The following is a 25,214-nucleotide window of genomic DNA, read 5'->3' as shown; positions in this document are numbered from 1 at the left end:
GCCTTCCCAATGTGCGCCCTGCTATAAAGGCTGGTTATAGATTCATGCATGTACCATCTTTTCTAGTTTAAGCACTGCTATAGTTCCCACTCAAGCTGCACTGAGGACAATCAGGAAATGTTTTCTCTGTCAGCCCATATACTTTTTCCCTTATGATGGGCATACAATCAAATTTGAGAAAACTCCTATATATGTTTATGTTCCCTTTCACACAGCATATATAAAAATATTATTTTAATAAAATGTTCTTTTAGATGTTTCTTTGGTGAAGACCTTTGTGCAGATTCCAGGCTACTCTGGGCAGCTTGAAAAGGAAAGTAGAGGGACAAAATGAGGGAGAGACTGAGCTTCCCCTCATTAATATACAAGTCTTTAACCCTTTGTTAGGACAGACAGTGTTCAAATCTAGTTCACACCTGATAATGAGGTCAGACAGCACAGTACAGACAGAGTTCATTAGAGTAAATATAACGTCTTGCAACCCCCTCCTTAACATTACATAGGGGAGATAGGCTAGGTAAGATATTTTGCAGTCAAAACACCTCTATATGTTAGTTATGTGGCCCCATTTACAGAGCACGACTAAATATATATATTTTCTAAATATTTATTACCTTTTAAATGTTTTGTTGCAGCAGGCAACATGGCTGAATCAAGGTTTTTCTCAGCACCTCCACAGTGATCTGTCTTCATTTGAGCTGAAATCCCCTAAACGCATTGGCTTTTTTACTTGAATGTCTTCTGACCCTAATGCAATAAAGTTATATCTAGACTATTTTTATTGATGTGGCACTTCAATTCCCACATCTATTGTCCACAATGCATTCTGCTATTGCCTAAAGGCTGCGTTGTGAATCATTCTACTGTGCCAACATGACAAATGTAACAAACAAATGTATACAGGAAATTTACAGTATATGGTATACAATAAAAATATGGTATGCAGGAAATAAAAGTTACAGAATTTGATAATTCTGCTTAAGGGAATATATTTGTTCATATGTATATATATATATATATATATATTCGGTTGCTTTAGTTCAAGTTGACCATACCAGCGTGTTAGACTTTATTACTCTTTAATGGCAGGTTTCCCAGCATTTGTACCACTACAACATCTGCTAATAGAGGGAACAAAAACGTATATTTTAAGACATCATTATTAGAATTGAACTGCTTTCGCTATTAAAAATAGGAGGAAAAGTTGACAATAGGGCTTAGAAAAGTCTGTACGTCATCAGAAACATAGAACAATACTGAATAGGTGAATTGGTATTGTTCACACTACCAGCCTTCTGCAGATGGCGTTCTGGACACCATTAGGGGTTTGAGTCAACGGGTTTTGGTCTTGCGTCAATGGCATCAGTTTGACATCAATTTGAAATGCTTATGACATTATTCAGAATTCATTGACGGGTGTTTTTAACCTGCACGTTATCTCTTTCTGACCTGCATTTGAGCTACAGTTGACCTCCTTCTGACTTGCACTTGACCTGCTTCAAGTGAGTTTTGCATTTTCTAGACATATATGGAGAGGAAAAGCTTGTTTGAAGGCCATTTCACACCATTCAAAACTGAAGCACACAAAATCTAAAGCAGCTTTGCACAGCAACCAATCAGCTTCTCTTTCATTTTCAAATCTTAACTAACAAACTGAAGAAAACAAATGCTGATTGGTTGCCCTGGGCAACTGATCCAGATTGTGTCTGCTCCAGTTTTGATAAAAATCACCTCCCTGTACCTTGTGTTTAGCTCATGCTACTGCACAGCACACCTAGTATGTTGTACTATGCACTAGGTGCGGTGGATTGCCATCCATTTGAACACCACTGCAACGCATCTCGCGGTGGCCACAATATCGTTGTAGGTTGTGTTGCACTGTGATGAACAAAAGTAGTGTATGTACTTTTTAACTGCAATGCAATACATTGCATTGGGGTGTCATTTGAATGAATGGCAACACAATGCACCTAGCACATGAGACCATGGGAAACAAAAGTAGTCACCCTCCAGAAGGAAGGACAGTGTCAGCACCAGTTCAGAGATGATTTGAGGATCTACAGCCGAGTGACACACAAATAATATACATTGTTGTTAATAGTTAAGGTACTTGAATGTATTTTTAAGTTTTAACTCCTGAGTTTAGTGTCACTTTAAGTAACTCTAGAAAAAAAATTATATAACAGAATTAATTCCTACACAAACATATTTTAACAATTCGTATTACATTTGTATAACTTTATTTAATGTGCAGTGAATTATTTCTATAAAAAACTTTTACAAAGTTGCAATTCTTCTTTTACTTTCTATACTTAATATAGAAATATTTTTGGTGCTTAACCAAATATAAAATAAAATGTCAGAATATGTAAAAGTGTATACAAGTCAGTATATCAGCTGAGTTATTAAGCAATTGTTTTCTGCTGTGGTCTTTTAAAATGTATACTTGGAATTGATTTGATGTGAACAATATGTGAATATTCTACAGATATAAAAACAAAGTATTGTAATATTGTTTTTAGTAAAATATTTTACTACAAAATAATAGTACAGCATATAAAATGTATTTCAAGTGCCGGTACGTTGTCCTTGTATTTAGAGATTGTAGAAACGGTGATGCATTTGGACTGTAGAAATGGTTTTGAAAGCTCTTTAATAGGATATTGTTTTTTTTCACTTTTCTGGTCTGGGTTCCCAGAAACAAGTCATTTCAGAGAAATAAGATAACCTTTATTAACTAAAGGGAGGTCAATGACTGAACGTTTTTGGATGTTAACAATGCATCTCAATCCTTATTAATCAATATAAGCTGCTCTGACTCATGGGTACGTGTTGATTTTTCACATTACCTTCTTCCCCATTTTGTATTATCTAGTATACCATTTGTAGCTGTTAACAAGGTCCTTTTTAACTTAAAAAAAAATAAAATAAAATCTACCACAAAGAACGAACAACCTGATTTCTTTTCAAAATTCAATTTTATTCCACAGGTTTAGCCACAAAAAAAATTAAATATATTTTCATTGTCTTAGGAAAAGTATATGTACAAATCATATAAACAAACCTGAGGTATACAATCACAGAACATGTACAAAACATATATAAATTACATATATACAATATAAAAACAGTAAACTTTATGGTAAAATATATTTGGTATTCAGGTCAACTTACATTCAAAACAGTATTTTGTTGCGATTTGGGCATGAATAAACATATATATACAAACATATACATACACCAGTGCATAGAAAATAATGCACTACTGGTCACAGATTCCATAAAGAAGGCTATATGGTAAAGGCAATATCCCCACAGCAAGCAATCAGAATTCCTTGTCTTCTGGTCCGACGTCAGCAAAGTGATATTCTAATTGGTTGATATAGTTTACTATAATTAAGAATTGATATTTAGGACACATCACTGGGTGATATAGGTTCCTATAATTAAGATATGATGTTTAGGACACATCACTGGTTGATATAGGTTCCTATAATTAACAATTGATGTTTAGGACACATCACTGGTTGATATAGATTCCTATAATTAAGAATTGATATTTAGGACACATCACTGGTTGATATAGGTTCCTATAATTAACAATTGATGTTTAGGACACATCACTGGTTGATATAGATTCCTATAATTAAGAATTGATATTTAGGACACATCACTGGTTGATATAGGTTCCTATAATTAAGAATTGATGTTTAGGACACATCACTGATTGATACAGGTTCCTATAATTAAGATTTCATATTTAGGAAACATCACTGGTTGATACAGGTTCCTATAATTAAGATTTCATATTTAGGAAAAACTACTGGTTGATATAGGTTCCTATAATTAAGAATTGATGTTTAGGAAACACCACTGGTTGATATAGGTTCCTATAAATAAGATATAATATTTAGGACACATCACTGGTTGATATGGGTTACTATAATTAAGAATTGATATTTAGGACACATCACTGTTTATTGTCAGAAGAATGCTTTTACAATAGTAGACAGCGTTGGTTTCCAGATTTTGATGGCTTTTTACCAAAGATGTCAATTATCAGATCTCCATATGTGTCCCGTTCTCAAGTGTTGAGTTTAAAGGACTTTTCCACTTCTAACCAAATGTGTGCAGTATACACATTTCCACATGGTAACATTAAGACCCTCCACCCCATCCACTGCTTAAATAGTGCATAAGGAAATGTAGTTACTTCAATTCCCCTGTGCATGATTAGGCGTTTGAAGGCACACTCCACATTGAACATACAATCCTGTGAAGAAGTTCAATTTTTTAAAATTGCCATGCACATGGCTGGATATATAAAAATTCACATAGGTGCACCCACTTCACCTAGCTTCACCCTTAAAGTATATCTAAAGCCAAAACTTGTTTTAAGATTTGAAAGGAATGCAGAGGGATCAGAACACCTGTCAGGTTTGTATTGCTGTCTGTGTCCCCTTTAGATTCACCCTCTGTATTTGTCCAGGTGGCTGTTATCACTGACAGTGAAAGTAATGGAGAATATTTTGGGTTGTCAACAGAACAGGAACAGATGGGAAGTCTTCCAATGGGACACTAGTTCTAGTGTCCCTGTTGACCACAGAGGATTCATTTCCTTGCCCTTCCTGTTGTGACTATCGGACAGGAGATTAAGGGAAATCTCCCTAATGGGACACAGATGGCATAAAAGATGACATGGGTTGTAACCCTCCCCTGTTCTATCCAAAACTAAAAAAAGGTTTTGGTTTCAGTTCTACTTAGGTAGGTTGGGTTCATCACTTTACTAGTATAAAAATTGCTTCTCTAAATCAGCCCCATAGCTCTACCAAAAGTATGAGATAAGGAACATCCCATCTGCACAATACCCAAATTAGGAATGCCTACCCTATAAAAAAATGCATATAAAAATATGCAAACATTTACATTATAAATGGTAGACAATAGAATAATTGTGTGTAATTCATAACTATTAAACTCTTTGAGCTCACACAGTAAGGCCATATAACTTTATGGTGCCATGTATAACACAGACTGACAATGACAGTCAGAAATGGTGAAAGGAAAATAGAGAGGGGGAAGCAGGAATTTTTTATATTGAAGTGGAGCCCTTGAGAAGGATGGTATCTTGATAAGTTTACCCTCAACTACACTGGACTAAGGACTTGTCCACACAGGACAGTGTAGCCAAAATATACGGTCAAGAATATGTGACCTGCAAGTCATCTCAAGTCATCTTAAATGAAGTAACTAAAAAATTGCAATGCAACACATCCAAAAGGCATTTTGGTGCATTGCAGTTTAGCATTAATGCATAAACGGTTGTGTGAACGTAGCCAATATATAAATATGAGTGCCATGCTATTTTGTAATAAATATGTGTCTGTGCAATAAATTATTGTTAGAAAACAATTGATAATCTCATAATTTCTATCAAAATGTATTGCAAAGACATCATTACAGAACAGTGCGGCACACAAATTTATATCTGTGAGATTTATTAATGGCATTCATTTGGGTGCTGGCATATTTTATTTGGGAGTTCATCTTTTTGCTTGAGCACAGAATAATTTTGGTGACCAAGCTGAAGGCACAGTAGCATCTCACATAAAACACCAACACTTGTTGTTCCATGTTAACTGTGGTTACTTGTTCTGCTTTGGAAAAGAATCATTTAGCTTTAAGTTTTTCAGCTGCTGAGAAGTCAAACCCACAGATTTGTTTTTCTATTCCAGAAAAATATAATTTGTGAAAAACAATACTCAGTATGAATAAAGCATTATTTAGTAAAAAGAATCTGTGTATCAAACACAGCAAGTATCAGTTCATATATATGCTAAGCGCTGATGGGCTAACCTGGTGTTAGCCATGATAAACTTAACATGCTTCTCTATTGCATGGTGCAATATGTTATATACATCAGCCACAGCCTACATTCACCAAATGATAGAAGTCTGTTAAAGCTAATTTAAAACTTTGGAAAATTTTATGAAATCCAGTGGAAAATCTTCAAGTCTACTTTTATCAAAACGAATAGGCACTTGTATATTAATAACACATGCCCTGTATAACAATTAACCCCATAGTTCAGGAACAGGTAACCTCGGCCCACCAGCTGAAACTACCAGTCCCATGAGGCATTTTAAGACTCTGACAGCCACCAGAGGCAGAGGCATTATGGGATTTGTAGGTTTACCACAGCTGGAGTGCCGAGGTTTCCAACCCCTGCCTTAGTTTAAGGTCCATTATGACATAGACATTTGACCATTACCTGAAAAACCAATATTTACATTGCAGCTAAGGCACTGTACATCAAACTCTACCCTTGTCCTTACCCCATGGAAAAATTAGGGGGTGAAGAATCCAGCTTCTGTTAAAGTGCAAGCTGAGTTTAAAGGTCCTTGGTGAGATAAGTATCAGTGGGTACACTTGTAATAGCCTTTGTCACCTTCGATGTCGACTTCTTCATCAGAATCCTCTGATATATCCGTGTCCAGGTTCTCCTGGGAATTAGGGGAGGGAGAGCACATGGAACCATCTAAAGATGAGTCCTTATTCTTCTGCTCAGCATTTAAACAGTTCTCTTTACCCTCCTCACAGTCATTTTCTAGACTTTCGGTTTCTTCTTTCTTATTTCCCTGGGGGTTCTCCTAAAATAGAAATGTCAGTTAGCATTTTAATGAACTGCGGCCTCTGTAGCCTGAAACTCTACTTTGTGTGTTATGATAGTAAGTTTCAAAATGAGCAGTACATTGTTTTCACACTGGGCCTTATTCATTATCATAAGGGTGTAGCTTATTTACAACTGTCATGGTTGATTGCACTGTTATTTGAAACCCTTATAATGTTTGATGCTTACAAGCATTCCTCAGTCTGTGTCCTATAACATTCTAAACGCAAGTTCTTTTTTACATTGTACTAAATTGCTAGCACAGTGGTGGAAACATTCTCAGAAGCTGGTCAGTCCTATTCTTAAGCCAAACAGAATCCTCAGTAGGCATTTGCAATAGAGGTGAAGAAAGGCCGGTAAAGAACATTAGGCATCTGGTTTAATTGCTTTAGGGCTCCTAGCTATTTGATTTCTTAGAGTGTATCTAGCACTGTGCTAACACAACAAAAATATTGCAAGCTCCTCAAAAGTCATATCAACAGCCAATATGAGCAGGAACAGTATGACATCCGTGAAACATGCAACATGCATTTTCATGCTGCTCTGAAAAAAGTGGACCATGGCAGTTCCTACAGTCCTATCATGACATGTTTGCTTTAAGTATAGAAAGGCAACTCAGTATCCCAATGATGACAAGACATTAAAGCAGCCATTTCGAACCAGGGCTCCGTAGCGCCTTAGTGTTCCTTTAATGGTTCCTTGAGCTGTGTTTGAATGACCTCTCATTTGATGGTGCCTGCATAAGTCCTGGCCAAATGACACTTGGCAAAGCTAGCAGCATGACACCAATTATCTTTTTAGATATCTGGAAGGGTGGCATTCTGTCCACCACTGTAAGTGTTGCATTCTTCCTGCTGACCCTGATGATTTAGTATCAGTTCCCTGTGATCTGAATTTTATTTTATGTGCTGCATTAAACTATTCAGAAATGAATCAGACAGGCACAGAATTCATGCAGCCAAAAGGCACCTTCCATTAGTAAAGATGCACTTCTATTCAACCCTGTTTTTTGATCGGTTTTCCTTGCAGATAATTGGACATTCTTGGCAAAGTGAATTTGTAGCTTCACCTCATGCACTAAGTTAACTGGAATTTCATCTTGCTAATTGAACATGCTCTACTCCTTTAGTAAATGAACTACATAGTGTATACTAAAGGGTTTCCTTAACCCTCTCATCCAATTTTCCATTCTGGTTACTGATGTTTAAATCTACACTAGGTTTATCATGTTTAATGACAAGGAGCAAAAAACATGACTCTGTATGACATTTGAAGGAGTCTTTGTTCAGATGTTGCACAAAGGACCTGTGGATTTTTGTAATGCAAAGGAAACTAAACAGCCTAAGCACAGTGTAAGTGTAAAATGTAAAACAGTTCAACTTGGGGCATCCTCACCCCTTAGCAAATGGGCAATGGCTGCATACTTCTCACTCCCACCCCACTGGGCACTAAGGGCATGGAGATGTAAGGTCTGTGTAGGCTAAGGAAAGCAGAGTCACAGTCTATTTGTAGAGAGCAGGATGAGTAAACCACCATTTATGATATTTATGACCATTTGTCATAGCCCACAAACAGAAACCTTCTGTTTGTGGGCTATGACAGACAAATATCATTCATTGATAGCTTGTAGGCACATTCATTCTTCAAATATAGGTAATCAAGAACAGTATGATTAGGGTGTTAGGGTCTTAGAGCTACACACAAATGTGTAAGCATTATATAGCTACAGGAAATAGAATTTGGTTTATGCCAGTTTGTAGCTGAAAACATCTACATCTACATAACTTTTTTATTGCAGCTACAAGGTTTCACCAGACTCTAGCAAACCTCAAAAAAGTCTATTTTTTAAGTGTAAAATGCAGTTTTGTAACCTCATGTAGAAACTTTAGAAAACAATATAACCACATAACCATAATGACTAAATCCTCACGACAGACAACTCTGAAAAATATTAATTCCGGAATTTGTTCAGTTTAGCAAAATCTAATTAATAGATACTTAGTAACAAAACTAATGGTTATTTTTAATTCTAGTAATGTAAATATGCCCAACAAAGTGTACCCTGTGAGGCTATGCAACATTTAAGACTGCTTAAGGAAATACTTTGGCTTGCAAGGCATGAAGCTACAAACGCGCAACCTTTAATTTAAGATCATGAATGAGAGTTAAGGAACAAAAGTTAAATGTGTTATTTATGTGGCCAATGATTTAGGATCACATTGATCATATAAAGTAAAATGAGAGATTCTAAGGGTCTCTTGGCTTCCTATATCACCATAGTGGTTGGTCAGCAGCTAGACTTGTAGTCACAAACTGACAACCTTCAGATATCTTTGCTAGCCAGCTCACCCCTAAACCTTGTTAAGGGGGGAAAGTGAGACCATGCTGTAGACATCTTTTTAAACAATAACCTGACCAGTTTTCCCTCAGATACACCCTGGCTGATGGCATCTGCTGGTGATTAACAAACTTCAAATTGTTGCCTGATGCAAATGAAAATAATCAGATTTGATGACCATCTTGCTGGCCCTTTGTCCCAGTGAGATAACTGTAGACATAGGGGCTATCATTGTCAAAAGTGATTAACAAACATTTAATGTCTATGACTTACATTAGGACAAGATTGACTGGCTATTATTGGCAATGCTTCCAGTGCCACAAGTCCACTGCCCATCACTGGTCGGCTGAGATATTAAAGTATACAATTCAAGACAAGAAGGTGGACTGGGAAGTAACTTCACAGAGACCAGAAACAGGAAAGCCATAATTAATCTTTTTAAATCAACCTGTGTGAATTCTGAATATTAGATGGGGGCATATGTGGCACTAGGGATGCACCAATACTTTTCAGATACCAGTGCCGATACTTGGCATTTTCATGAGAACTACCAGTGTTGCTGCGGTTGCAGCTGGGACCTAGCTCTGGCGCTCCACCACTGTCCTGAAATCATTAGTGCATTTGTAAGGAGCTCCGTGTGCTCCTTACAAATGACAGCTGCCTCCTAACTTTTTAATTTTTCTCTAGTCTAGTCTTGGAGCTCGAAAAGTATCTGTACTTGTACTTGTACCGAGTACGCTACTTGGTATCGGTGCATCCCTATGTGGCACCTCAGAACATCAGGGAGCTTAGATCTGGTGAATGAAGCTGAGCCTATGATCAGGACATGACTTAATTAAATAAAGGTTTTAAGGACATTCTTGGGTGAATATGTAATAGTTACAAAGATTAACAAAACTGGTGGCACTATAGTAATGGGTGGGTACTTCAAAGCTGGCGTCCTGTATCACAACCCCACAGAAGGAAAGTACCAAATGTCACATTTGACTTTCCTGGCAATTCATAGAGAGGGTTATTTATTCAAGTCAAGCACAATGCTTTGCAGCCCTAGCTCCTAGGTTTCAATTTCACCTAGAACATTATCTGCATGGATTTTCTATGGGTTTTCTCACACGATCCAAAAACATAGTGCTATGCAGGGGTGTTACTAGACCCTGTCACCCAGGGCACATGCCCCAGGCTTTCTACTCAGTGGCCTGGGTCTTTTTTGAGATATGAAGATGATACATTTTATGCAAAATCCATGGCCTTTAGACTTTAATACACAAAACGTCATAGTATTCTACAGCCCCTCAACATCTTAATATGTGTGCCCAGAGGTACCCTCGGCCTATTAGGAACTTGGAAGCACCCCTGCTGCTATGTTGATTGACCTTTTTTCCAAAATTGCCCCTAGAGAGTGTGGTAGACCATCAGACTGTCCTGTCCCAGTGTGGGGTACAGACTGAAGTGGATGCATCTATGTTATCTGGTGTATTCAGGTGCTGAATTATATGTTGTTACTATATAAATACTGGAAATAACAAATGAAAGGACTAATTTGATTAGTCATGTAGCAATACAGACAGTTCTTAGTACAGATGATGATACATGCAGCTGACAAAAGCAATAGGATGCCCATCAAACTATCTCAATTTTATTTCAGTTGTGGGAACTTTTTACATATATTAAATGGTTGTGATTGTTTCAAATGCACATAAATGGGACACAGTGGTCCCAGTAAGCCTGCAGTTATAGACAAGAAGCCTTGGACAGCAAAAGGCTGTCAGGTCATGCTGGTACTTGTAGTTCTAGAATCAATTAGGATGCAGTAGAGTACGCAGCTTTGGTCTAGACTATCAATAGACATACACAACATCTGAGTGTCAATTTGTTAAGTCTAGCACCCACTTAGCTACAAAGGTGTGAAAAGTACAAGCTTGACCTGCTGGTCTGCGTGCCGCTTGTGAAAACACAGGCTTGATGCAGCAGGTCATTAACAGGATTACTTTAGGTGCAGCCTAATAAGATGAGCAGCATATGGCTTGACACAACAATTAGTGGCTGCTTTAATAGCCGCTATGGGAGAATAGTAGCCTGAGCCATCTATCTGCTCCTGTTTAGAAGCTTTTAGCATTATTTCTGCCTGAGCAGGTCTCCGATTCACTTACAGCACTGTTTGCTTTTCTAATCAAGTTGAAGAGTTTACATAGCCACCCAAATGACTTGGGCATACAACTGGGAATGGCTGATCACATTAAATGATAAGTCGATTGCAACCACCATAGAAACCAATGTATTTGCTTTACCTGTTTGAGCCGCCTCCATTTGGCTCTGCGGTTCTGGAACCAGGTCTTCACCTGCAGAGGATGGATAGGAGATTGTTATCAGCACAGAAATGGAGCAATATGAATTTTAATTATATGTATTCACGGTTCAGAACACAAAGCAACTAAGACAGCGGGGGTGATTTACTAAAGGAGACTGTTCACGTAGCTTACCGAATTATGATGCTGGGTTCACTAAGCATGTGCAAAGGAAGTTCAAAAACAAAAAAAATTGGATTTGCCTTGAACATGATTGGATGATTGAAATGAACACAGCTTCGTCCTATTCACAAAGGTTAATGAATATTCACTTTGCAAAGTGAACAGACTTAGCTCCTTTATTAAATCAACCCCACAGAGCGAATCAACAATGCAAAGTGTAAATAGCACAACAATTGTGTAGCACAACAATGAGGTGGATTTACTAAAGAAACAACAACTGTTCACTTTGTAAAGTGTATTTTCATATTGGAAAGGGAATGTTCACTTAGCTTAGTGAATACAGTGAAGAACCATCCAATCACATGCAAGCAACAATCCTGTGTTTCCAATTTCCCTCACAAATGACTGGACATTCAACGTGAACCCGTCTTTTTTCCTAAACAAAGCGAATATATACTTTGCAAAGTATACAGTCACTTTGCTACTTGAACAGCCTCTACTGTTTTAGTAAACCAACCCCAATGAACTGATTTTAGAGTAGTGATAAGATGAGAAGGGGAAATGTGCAAATAGCATCCTAATTGCCTAATCATGAATTAGAACTCTTGAACTATCATGTATTAGTACTGCTAATAAACAATACAATGACACAGCTATTAAAAATGTAAACATCAAATTATACAGGTGAAACTCGAATAATTAGAATATCGTGCAAAGTTCATTTATTTCACTAATGCAACTTAAAAAGTGAAACTAATATATGAGATAGACTCATTACATGCAAAGCAAGATAATTCAAGCCATGATTTGTCATAATTGTGATGATTATGGCTTACAGCTCATGAAAACCCCAAGAACCCCAAATCCACAACCTCAAAAAAGTAGATTATTACATGCAATCAATAAAACAAGGGTTGTACATAGAACAATATCGGACCTCTGAAAAGTACAAGCATGCATATGTACTCAGTACTTGGTTTGGGCCCCTTTTGCAGCACTTACTGCAATTACTTTTGCACAATATTCTAATTATTCGAGTTTCACCTGTATTATTATTTTAGAAAGTCTAACTGAGGATAGAGGTGGTGTATTTAATATGACCCTGAGCTAGAGAGAGTCCAGAAAAGGGCAACAAAACGAATTAAAGGGCTGGAGGACCAGAGCTATGAGACAAGGTTTCTAAATATAAACTTGTTCACGCTAGAAGTGAGGTGATTAGGAGGGGACATGATTTTGATGTACAAAATGTTTAGTGGTGATGGCAACATCAGCAAAAAAACTTTTTACTGTAAACTCCAACCAAGAATAGAGACCACCACCTTAAACTGGTGGAGAAAATATTTAACCACACAGGGCGTAGGTGCTTTTTTCAGTTCGAGCGGTTAAATTTTGGAACTCTCTGCCACAAGCAGTGGTATCAGCAGAGAGTATTGGATCATTTAAAAACCAATAAGATACCTTCCTCAGAGACCGTAACATACAGAGGTACAGGTACTCTTAAAAATCTAGGACCATACAGGGACTCACATACACACACACACACGCACAAAGGTTGAACTTGATGGACCTGTGTCTTTATTCAACCTCAGATACTATGTAACTATGTAATATGTATATAGATAGATAGATAGATACAAAACGAATTAAAGGGCTGGAGGACCAGAGCTATGAGACAAGGTTTCTAAATATAAACTTGTTCACGCTAGAAGTGAGGTGATTAGGAGGGGACATGATTTTGATGTACAAAATGTTTAGTGGTGATGGCAACATCAGCAAAAAAACTTTTTACTGTAAACTCCAACCAAGAATAGAGACCACCACCTTAAACTGGTGGAGAAAATATTTAACCACACAGGGCGTAGGTGCTTTTTTCAGTTCGAGCGGTTAAATTTTGGAACTCTCTGCCACAAGCAGTGGTATCAGCAGAGAGTATTGGATCATTTAAAAACCAATAAGATACCTTCCTCAGAGACCGTAACATACAGAGGTACAGGTACTCTTAAAAATCTAGGACCATACAGGGACTCACATACACACACACACACGCACAAAGGTTGAACTTGATGGACCTGTGTCTTTATTCAACCTCAGATACTATGTAACTATGTAATATGTATATAGATAGATAGATAGATAGATAGATAGATAGATAGATAGATAGATAGATATAATGTTTGAATTATTACTGCTAAAAGTGAAAATAATACCAGTAATTACAAAACAACAATGGCAGGCAGTGGAAGTACTTGGAGAATCAATTCATAAAATAGTTTTATCATTTTCTTTCTTTCTTCCCTGAGAACAAAAGCCAAAGACACCGTAGTAGAAGGATGGCTATTAGTATGGTTGTTGTCTGCAATTCCAATTTTAGGGGGGGTTTTTGCCAACTGTATAACAATGCAAACAATACTCTTTTTTTATACATTTTTTTTTTTTTAGTCTTTGATAGAGAATGCAAAAGTTAAAACCCCTGTCAGTCTGTCAGTTTATTTTTCCTGGCTGCGGCTCATCGGGAAGAAGTACCGCCACTTCCTGTCCCATGAATACAACAGGACGTGAAATGAATTCTCAAGGAAAGAAGGGGACTTCCCCTCCCAGACAATTGTCACAGGTGTAGGTGTCCCCATTAGAAGATTTCCTCTTACTTCTTGTTCCGGTGACAACTGTAAAATAGATTTGCCATCACTCAATGACATTGGTCACCAGGGCACGTAGAAAGGGTGAAACTACCTGGCAGGAAAACAGACAGCAATAAAAACTTAGCAGGGGTCCTCCTACTTTTACAACTACCAATTTATCCAAAACTGAATAAGGGTTGGGTCAATATATAAATGGTCAAGTAAGCTGCAAAACCTCTGATTCCATGCATGTATTATTTCTACAGCATCTACATTAATATGAACATCTTGGGGCAGAAGGGTGGAGGGTATAGCAGCTGCGATGGAGCAATGACATTCTCATATTGGATTTCAGAGAATGGTGATGGGTCTTCAGCCTTTGGTTTCCTCTTTACCTGTCTCTCGCTGAGCTGCAGCATCTTGGCCAGCCTCTTCCTCTCTGGTGGGGACAAGTATTTCTGAGATTCAAACTTTTTCTCCAGTTCGATGGTTTGGTCGTTAGAAAACCTGACCTGGCCACCTTTTCTCTTGTGCAGGGGTCTCTGGATGAAGGGACTCCACAGAAGAGGTTTACCTGCAAAAAGTATAATACAACATCAGACACCTTATCTACATATCATTGCAGGGTAGCAAGTCCAGGTCAGTTCCTAGGCCCTTGTCTTGTACATAAAGAAGTCAAGAAGGTAAATTTACAGGCAGTAAAAACAAGTCAACCTTTCAACTAAGCTCAGCTAAGATCACTGATAGCGATACGTTTTTGTAACATTCATACTCAGTCGTTTCATGTCAATCAACTTGAGAGCCTTTAGAGCTGGTAACATTTTAGTTTTAAAGGGTTTTTTTCTTTGCCGTCAGACTTGGGCAATGCAAAGTTTGTAGTACAAAAAACACCATTTACAGCACACCTAGGCGACACCTCACCGCGCGGCAATCGTGCAGGTTTCCGCATGGATTGCCGCGCGGTCACGGAGTCACCCAGCAGAAATGGTTGCGCTGTGGGTGCCAATATTTTCTAATGGCACCCCAGTGCATCCGAACACAGCTAAAACAGCCGTGCGTCGTGTATCACAAAAAAAAGTACATGTACCCTTTTTCTGCGATTGCCGCGCGGCCCCATTGATTTTAATCGGGTGACATCTGCGCGGCAATCGCTGTCTGCATTGTGCAGGACCGTGCGATCCCAGATCGCTTAGGTCTGCACCGGGCCTTAAAATAAAAGATTTATGTTGAATATAATATTTTATACATTATATATAGAACAAGGAATTGATTATGTATGCATTAAAAGGCAATAAAAGGAACACATTAGATAAATACACACAAAATAACTTTTGTAGCAAATCTGTGGTTTAATATTGTGGTAGACCAGGGTTGGGCAACCTCTGCACTATAGTTGTTGTGGAACTGCAAATGTCATGAGGCATTGCAAGACTCTGACAGCCACAGGCATGACTACCAGAGGAAGACCATGATGGGATTTTCCCCATAGCTGGGGTTGCCTACCCCTGGGGTAGACAAAGCACTTAAGGACATAGCAGTCACGTTCAGCTGTGGACTGATTTTAATTTATAGGGAAATGGGGATACTCATAGAAGATAATCTATGTCACACCAATATGCATATGTGGCTTGCACATTCCTCCAGCAAAGCAGCCCCTTATTTAAAAAAAACAAAAAAAAAACTGCATTATATAAAAAACCCTTCAGAAGTATAGAAGGAATATTCCCTCTTTCTGGTTATTTCAGGTGGACACACAGACTAACATCTATACACATCTTGTAATAGATACAAGGTTCGTACACTCACATGGAAACTGAAATCTTTGATATTGATGTGACATTGCTGTGCAGTTTATTCTTCTTTCTTTGTTTTTATTGCCAGAAAAAAAAAGAGACAACCAAACAGCAATAAGTAATTTTCTTCTATGGGATGTCTGGGCAGAAAGTTAGCTATCAGTCTCCACAATATCACTTATTTAAAAATAACTTGATTTTCTAATTATTCTTTATTTTTAAATACAGAAAAATAGGATAAACAATACAGTCTACAGGGGTCCATCTCACTCTGCACCCATAAATCAGACTTTCAATAGGACAAGCACAGTCTTCTGGAAGGAAAACTTCCGGGTAACCACCATTAAAGATCATAAATATAAAATAACGTAGTCTGGAAATAGGGATTTCGCTTCTGTTTTAATAATTTACATATCTATAAATCTTGTGCTGATAAAACCTAAGCTACAGAAACCAACTGATGAAAGTTCTATTGTATTTAGAGGCTTGGACAGTCTTAGTAAATCACTCCATAAATGTAATTAAACATTATTTTATTTATAGAAGAACTCTGAGTTGCATTTCATCTCAGATGAACTACATTTCTCAGAGTATCAAATAACCCTTAGCTGTTGCAAAACTAAAATTCCCTGCAGATGTCACTTAGGTGCCTAGTAGGACTTGGAGCCCCTTAGACCTTACAAGGCATGCTGGTACTTGTAGTTCCATCGCCTTGTTTGTCAGATTGTAGCAAAGGATATCCACGCTTCCTGTATGTCCTGCTCTCTATCCGCCTGACATACAGCAAATACAATCCTGCTGGTCCTCCTGTCCACTATTCTACGGTAAGTGTAAGTGTGTTCCAGGCTTGTTGTGAAAGGAATATGCCTGCCTCGAATATGATTTCCCATAAAAAGCCATTAATTGCTAACGGTGACTGCATCCTCCTTATATAAAAAGGAGAAAACATCAACATTTTCTTGAGGCAACCTTGGCAGAAAGTGACCAGTCAGTTTTATTGTGATCTACAAGCACAGAAATGCTAGACTTTTTTAATTGTCAAAATGTAACAGTATAAATGCTTTAGCTATAAAATAATGTCAGAAATATTCCTCAAACAGTAATATAATTCTGTCTATAGGGCCACTTCAATTACAAGATGGTTTGTATAAGACTGTTACCTAAAAATAAGATAATGTCAGAAATATTCCTCAAACATTAAAATAATTCTGTATAGGGTCACTTTGATTGCAAGATGGTTTGTATAAGACTGTTACCTAAAAATAAGATAATGTCAGAAATATTCCTCAAACATTAAAATAATTCTGTATAGAGTCACTTCGATTGCAAGATGATTTTGTATAAGACTGTTACCTAGAAATAAGATAATGTCAGAAATATTCCTCTAAACAGTAATATAATTCTGTCTATAGGACTACTATGATTACACGATGGCTTGTATAAGATTGTTATTTATAAATAAAATAATATCAATTCAAAAATATTCCTCTAAACAGTAATATAATTATTTCTATAGGACCATTACGATTACACAATAGATTGTATAAGACTGTTACCTAGAAATAAGATAATGTCAGAAATATTCCTCTAAACAGTAATATAATTATTTCTATAGGACCATTACGATTACACAATAGATTGTATAAGACTGTTACCTAGAAATAAGATAATGTCAGAAATATTCCTCTAAACAGTAATATAATTATTTCTATAGGACCATTACGATTACACAATAGATTGTATAAGACTGTTACCTAGAAATAAGATAATGTCAGAAATATTCCTCTAAACAGTAATATAATTATTTCTATAGGACCATTACGATTACACAATAGATTGTATAAGACTGTTACCTAGAAATAAGATAATGTCAGAAATATTCCTTTTAAACAGTAATTTAATTCTGTCTATAGGGCGACTATGATTACACGTTGGACTGTATAAGATTGTTATTTATAAATAAGATAATATCAATTAAAAAATATTCCTCTAAACAGTAATATAATTTTGTCTATAGGGCCACTTCAATTACAAGATGGATTACTTAAGACTGTTACCTATAAATAAGATAATGTCAGAAATATTCCTCTAAACAGTCATATAATTCTGTCTATAGGACTACTATGATTACACGATAGATTGTTTAAGATTTTTACCTACAAATAAAATAACATCACAAATATTCCTCTAAAGACTAATATAATTCTGTCTATGGGGCCACTACCATTACACTATGGTTTGTATAAGACTGTTACCTATAAATAAGATAATATCAGAAATATCCCTGTGGTCTAAACGGTAATATAATTCTGTCTATGGGGCCACTACCATTACACGATGGATTGTATAAGATTGTTACCTATAAATAAAATGATATCACAACTGTTCCTCTAGTCTAAACAGTAATATAATTCTGTCTATAGGGCCACTATGATTAGAAGATGGATTGTATAGGGCTGTTGCCTATCAATAAAATAATATCAGAAATATCCCTCTAGTCTAAACAGTAATATAATTTTGTCTATAGGGCCACTACCATTACACTATGGTTTGCATTCAACTGTTTTACAATATTCAAATATAACTAAACCAAACTTTCAAGAGTTTTTCAGAGCTGAATCAGAAACTACTGTTGCGGGGAGGGACATTTTCCAACACACAGATGACTTCCTGACCGGTATACTGGAAAGAATACAGTCAACTGTCACTTGTAAGCCTTTCACAGCCTGCAATGGCAGATAACAGAGCAATAGTCTGCTGCACACAGTAATACAACTGCCGGGAGTTTCACTTTCTGTGCAGGCATCCAGTTACAGATTTAGAAATATTTGCAGCTCTTACATTTAAATTGATTTTGTTCTTTTAGGTTTACTGATCAGTTGGGAAAATAAATCAATGATTGCATGCAAGGGTGCAATTTATTGTGCGGTTCTAAAGGTATTTCAGACATGAAACTGGTCTCTAGTGCATAGAGAATATTTTTGTTTAAATAGAATATTCATTTTGCAAAGGTGTTTGCTTCAATCACCCAATCATGTTCCTGAAATGTGTCCTTGTAACGATTGGGTTTTCAAAAGTGAACATAACTTTTGTTTTTTGGGGGGGGTTGCATTGTGAATGTTCCCTTTCCAAAGTGAACAGTCCTTACTCTGCTCCTGTAGTACACATACATAACTGTCTATATTCTTATAATAAACACAGAAATATGTATTATTTATGGATGGCTTCTCTGTGTTTCCTCCACACTTATGGGATGCAACACAAAGACTTGCACAATTACCCAACGTGCTCAGTTACAAATCTCGAGGTGTGATTGTCCTCTATGAGGTCACGTTGGGGGTGAAGTATGGAAGGAAGGATTGCTGTAAGAAAATGTAACTCCCATAAAGCTCAATTCACAAACCTAACGCAGCAGCGTACGAATACTTATTTCCACAATTCTTCTCAGTTTAGTCCAATGAGATTCCAGAATAACAGTCACATGACTACAATAAAGATACTAAACCTATTGTTATTGCTTTGTGAAGCCGGATGTCATACCTGCAGTACAAGTCTAAAAATGAAAGGTGGCTTCTGGATGGTTGCTAGGGGCAACAGGAAATATTCTTCAGTGCAAGTCTAAAAATTGAAGTAAGACTCTGGATGATCGCTAGGGGCAACAACAAAATATTCTGCAGATTAAGGCGAAAAATTAAATAGGATCCTGGATGATTGCTAGGGGCAACACAAAATATTCTGCTGGTGAAGTCTATAGAATGAAAGGTGGACTCTGGATGGTTGCTAGCAGCAACAAAAACTATTCTGCAGCTCAAGTCTATAAAATTAAAGGTGGACTCTGGATGGTTGCTAGGAACAACAAGAAATTCTGCAACTCAAGTCTAAACAAAAATTATTCTGCGGTACTAGTCTAAAAATGAAATGTGGACTCCAGTTGGTTGCTAGGGGCAACAAGAAATTCTGCAACTCAAGTCTACAAACTTAAAGTAGGATCCTGGATGGTTGCTAGGGGCAGCAAGCAATATTCTGCAGGTCAAGACTATAAAATTGAAGGTGGCCTCTGGATGATTGCTAAGAGGTACTAGTTATAACAATTAAAGGTGGACGCTGGATGGTTGCTAGAGGCAACAAATAATTTTCTGCAGTACCAGTCTAATACTAAAGGTGGACTCTGGATGATTGCTAGGGGCAACAGGAAATATTCTACAGGTCAAGTCTACAAAATAAAGGGTGGACTCTGGACGATTGCTAGGGGCAACATGAAATATCCTGCAGTACTAGTCTAAAAATGAAATGTGGGCCCTGGATGTTTTCTAGAGGCAACAGGAAATATTTTGCTTGGCACATCCTTCATACATCTGCCCTCTGTGCCCATATACTGGCATTATGCAGGCATTTGTGTCCATGTAGGTACCCCTCTTGTCATGATGGTTCGGTTGCTATGGGTTACTACTGTCAGTGAGTGTTTCAGCAGGCTCTGACCCCTGGCCTGGCCGCGGCGGCTCAGCTCTCTTGTGAAAGGCTCTGCTTGCGTCAGTTGGAGCTGTGTAGAAAAACAGCCCTTAGAAAAATAGGAAGCAACTGGTTATTTTAGCCACTGCACTGTCTCATCCCACACAGAGGAAATGAACAATATCAGAAAAACGGATCCTGGCTATCAGAAGCCGAGTGTTTCCTGAATTTGTCTGTATTGAGGATGTCGATAAAATAATCAACAGTGTGCACGAATTCCGAGGAAGAGGCAGCCAGGAAAACACTTAACAGCTTCTGAGGCCAGATTTACTCCTATCAAGAGCTCAAGGTTTCCTGTATGAACGGAAAGGGGTCAGTCTGCACCTCTCTGACCAGTCCAGACTAATGAGCAGCACAGCCAAGGCACTGCTTGTTCAGCATCATCCCTGGGGAGCAGCCACAGGAACCAGAGACCTAGCTCAGCATCCCTGCAAACCTGTCCTATAAAGACAACAGATAACACTGTTTACTGACCTTCACTGAAACTACACCACAACACCACTCCCAGGGACAATGACTGCTTCTCACAGCTTGTCCCTGAAAATCCATGTACCCTAGTATCAGCAATAACCAGCAGAACCTAACATAAGGTGCATTCTAGGAGCATAAAGAGCACCTGTCATCTGGCATGTAGAGAGTCTGAGCATAGGTGAGAATAAGTGAGAATTAATTACTACAGGAGTACAGGCTGTTCACTTTACTGGTGATATAATTTGTTCCTGTGTTCACTTTACTGGTGTGTTCCTGTGTTCACTTTACTGGTGATATACTGTGTCCCTGTGTTCACTTTACTGGTGTGTTCCTGTGTTCACTTTACTGTTGATACAATGTGTCCCTGTGTTCACTTTACTGGTGATTTAATGTGTTTCTGTGTTCACTTTACTGGTGATGCAATGGAGGGAATTTATCAAAACTGGAGCATTTTTGCACTGCAGCCAATCAGCTTTTCTCTTTCATTTTCAAATCTTACCTGAGAAAACTGAAGAGAGATGCTGATTGGTTGCCCCGGGCAACTGCTCCAGATTTTGTCTGCTCCAGTTTTAATAAATTCCCTCCAATGTGTTCCTGTGTTCACTTTACTGGTGATATACTGTGTTCCTGTGTTCACTTTACTGGTGATAATGTGTTCCTGGGTTCACTTTACTGGTGATAATGTGTTCCTGTGTTCACTTAACTGGTGATATACTGTGTTCCTGTGTTCAATTTACTGGTGATATACTGTGTTCCTGTGTTCACTTTACTGGTGATATACTGTGTTCCTGTGTCCAATTTACTGGTGATATACTGTTTTCCTGTGTTCAATTTACTGGCGATATACTGTGTTCCTGTGTTCACTTTACTGGTAATATACTGTGTTCCTGTGTTCACTTTACTGGTGATATAAAGTGTTCCTGTGTTCACTTTTCTGTTGATTTAATGTGTCCCTGTGTTCACTTGAAATGTCTGATCACTGTGTCAGGGAATGCAAAAAAATGGATCTTTGCATGCACACCATTGAGTGTTCACAGTGGACACAGGTTCACTTAATTTACTAACATTTACTTTGCATGGTGAACATACAGTTCACAAAGCGAATAGCACGTACAACTTTAGTAAATCCCCCCCAACACCACCATCTTTTTTTCTTTTTTGTAAATACATATAAAAATATGCATATCTATTATATAAATGCATGTTTCTCTTGTGACATATATGTTGGACAGTAAGCTGTGTGAGTGTGCACAATATAAACAAATATTTATTTATTTAACATAAACTTGTGTCCAATCAAATGAACATTTACTGACCAACATTGTTCAAAATGCAAATAAATAAATGGATTTTGCCTTGCACAGGATTGGAGGGTTGAAGCTTCACTTCATTCACTAAGAATAGTGTAAAACATTCTTCAGGAGCCTTATATACTGTATAATACTCTAGTTTAATACTAGTCTATAAATAATACTTTATAATATTGTATATTCAAGTCTTTACTGCCAACTGAGGGCACTAAACGAAACCTACTGAAATAGGTTTTTCTCCCAATTCCCTTGCCTACGATGAACACGGTATTCCTTTAATCACATTTTCTACTCATTTAGCCAATCAACAAAAATAATTTCTTGCTATTTAAAAAAAAAAAGAGCTCAGTGAGTGACCTCATCTTTCTAAGGGTAATGAGTGGACATGTCACCGTGATATATCAAATAAACCCTATTGTGTGCGATTTGAAGGGACAGACCCGATCCATCCACACAAATCAGTAGACATGCCATGGACAGGGATGGCAGAGGAGGAGACACATGGTATCGGTGCCAGCCTTTCATCTCATCACGTGGTGCCCGCAGGGGGGCACTCAGGGTACATGACCTACTTTTAATGTATCAGATTTGGGTTGTTAGATTTTTTTTTTTTAAGTTTTGATTTGTTTTTCTTCTTCAAAGTGAAGATTTAAATCAGCTCGGTGACTATGAGATGAACCTGCCTGTGTTCCTGACTGATGGGAAGCTCTTGTGGTTTACTCTGAGCTAGATCTGAGTACAAATCAAAACAGCCACAGAGGCAGATTTCGATTCCTCCGAGCGATCTCTAGCAGTACAGTGCAAGTTACAAGAAACACAACAGACATGCAAGAGTGACGGGGGCACCCCATGGTATAGAGGCGTGCAGGGGCACCCCATTGTATAGACGGGTGCAGGGGACACCCCATGGTATAGAGGGGTGCATGGGGCACCCCATGGTTGGTATGCAAGGGTGCAGGGATCCCCTGCTATCTGAGCATGAACCCTACCCAAACACCGATCTTACACAGCCAAGTAACCCCGAACTTACCCAGAGTGTCGTGTCTGATGAGGGCATGGGTATACTCGCCCATGGGTCTCGGAAAGGGGTACAGGGGGCTCTGGAAGGTGCTGCTGCCATAGGAAGCCGCCAGGGCTGCAGGGTGGTGGGAGAAGGCTGGGTGGATGGGTGTGGGTTCGTAGATCGGAGTCCTGTAAGTGGCCACCAGGCTGGTGAAGGATGAGTTAGGAGATGGCAGGGTGGGTGTCATCATGGCCGATGTCCCATGAGAAGCTGCATTCCTCCCAAGGATGTCATCTATATAGAAGGGTGTGGGGTGCACCGGCTGCAGGGGGGTGGGCGCGTATAAGGGCACACTGAGACCCATGGCAGAAGAGCTGGAATGCTGGTACTGCATGGCTCCTCTCTGCTCCCCCTTCTCCTACTACTGTCCACAGCGAATCCTCCGTGTGATGAGTAATCCACCCAGGAAAGGTGCCCGCTCTGCTGCCCACAACGGGTATAAACTGCACCAGCGGCGACTGTCCGGATCACTGACATGTACCCAGCCCCATATCAAGCCTCCATGGCTTTCTATTGGCAGTGGGCGGACCCCTCGTGGTCTTGCGCTTCCTGCCCTGGCTATTTCTCGGCTTGATTGGCTCAGGTAGCTAACCACGCCCAGTCCTGTTGTGAGTGAGGGCCGCGGGGAGCCAATCAGAGGCGGCGGGCAATCTGTATGCTGATCTAGAGACAGGCTGGCTCACTGTACTGAGAGTATGTATCCTGCTGAATGTTATCATCATTATCATCGCTTGTGATTATGAAGATACTGGAGCTGTACATGTGTTGGTGTATCGTGGGTGCAAAGACCTTCATCAAAACTGCTGGCAATACACAAAAAACAGTAACACGGCACACAAAGTCAGGGAGTACCCATAAATAATGGTCATTATTATAGCAATGATGATCATAATAAATTGTATCATGATGTATTACTACTAATTCTACTACCAAAATTGTTATTATTATTATTATTACTACTACCACTATTATTATTATTACTACTACCACTACTATTATTATTACTACCACCACTATTATTATTATTATTACTACTACTATTATTATTATTATTATTATTACTACCACCACTATTATTATTATTGTTATTACTACTACTACCGCCACTACTACTACCACTATTATTATTACTGCTACCACCACCACTATTATTATTTTTATACTGCTACTACCACTATTATTATTATTTTTATTACTACTACCACCACTATTACTACTACCACCACTCTTATTATTACTACTGCTGCTACTAATACCACTATTATTATTACTATTACTACCACTATTATTATTTGTATTACTACTACTACTATCACTATTATTATTTTTATTACTACTACTACTATCACCACTGCTACTGTTACCACCACTATTATTATTATTATTATCTTCATCATAGTTGTTGTTGTTGTTGTTGTTGTGCTGTTATCATTGTTATTGTTGTTACATTATTTGTATCATCATCGCCACTAACATTATTTCCATGTTGTACATTTGACAAAACCCGACTCCCTAAAAATGAGCTCGTTTGGGAAGCACATGAGGCTCTGTTCTCAGTATATGTCATATGTGTACTCGCCCATCCTGTCTGAATTATGATATATCTTAGGTTATGTTTTGTACACATCTTCTACAATGATAACATTTTATTATAATGATTGTATTACTTACATGCAAGAAGACTAGTAAAGGGGTCTATTTATCAATATTGTTTCACTCAAGGTTCAAACTGATTTTTAATGAAGATTCGCACAGTGAGGCGGATTTACTAGAGTTGAGAATGTTAAGTAGGACTGAAAATGTTTACTAAAAAACAAAACAAAAAACGAATATTCACTTCAATAAATCAATCAGGTGCGGATGAATACACGAACAGAGATTTGCTTTTCACATGATCGGATTACTGCTGCGAATCTTTACTTCTAGAGTAAACATTCGGAAATCTTAAGTATTAAGTAAAATAGACCGACTTTT

The 25,214-nt window shown here is 38.0% G+C and overlaps 1 protein-coding gene across 1 annotated transcript; it reads right to left on the bottom strand.

Annotated features, from left to right (window-relative positions):
- Positions 1-6,182: 6,182 nt before the first annotated feature.
- On the bottom strand, positions 6,183-23,574 carry HHEX (hematopoietically expressed homeobox). Its single transcript, XM_018558686.1, has 4 exons — positions 23,208-23,574; positions 14,490-14,668; positions 11,297-11,347; positions 6,183-6,650 (listed from the first exon to the last, which is right to left on the bottom strand). The coding sequence occupies exons 1-4, from the start codon at positions 23,572-23,574 to the stop codon at positions 6,417-6,419; spliced, it is 831 nt and encodes a 276-aa protein (XP_018414188.1). The 3' UTR covers positions 6,183-6,416.
- Between the last annotated feature and the right edge of the window lie 1,640 nt (positions 23,575-25,214).

This window comes from Nanorana parkeri, unplaced genomic scaffold (assembly GCF_000935625.1).
Source record: "Nanorana parkeri isolate BGI_ZX_2015 unplaced genomic scaffold, ASM93562v1 scaffold353, whole genome shotgun sequence".
Lineage (NCBI taxonomy): Eukaryota > Metazoa > Chordata > Amphibia > Anura > Dicroglossidae > Nanorana > Nanorana parkeri.
The sequence above is the reverse complement of the archived record's forward strand: the minus strand, read 5'-3'. Positions and strand labels throughout refer to the sequence as shown.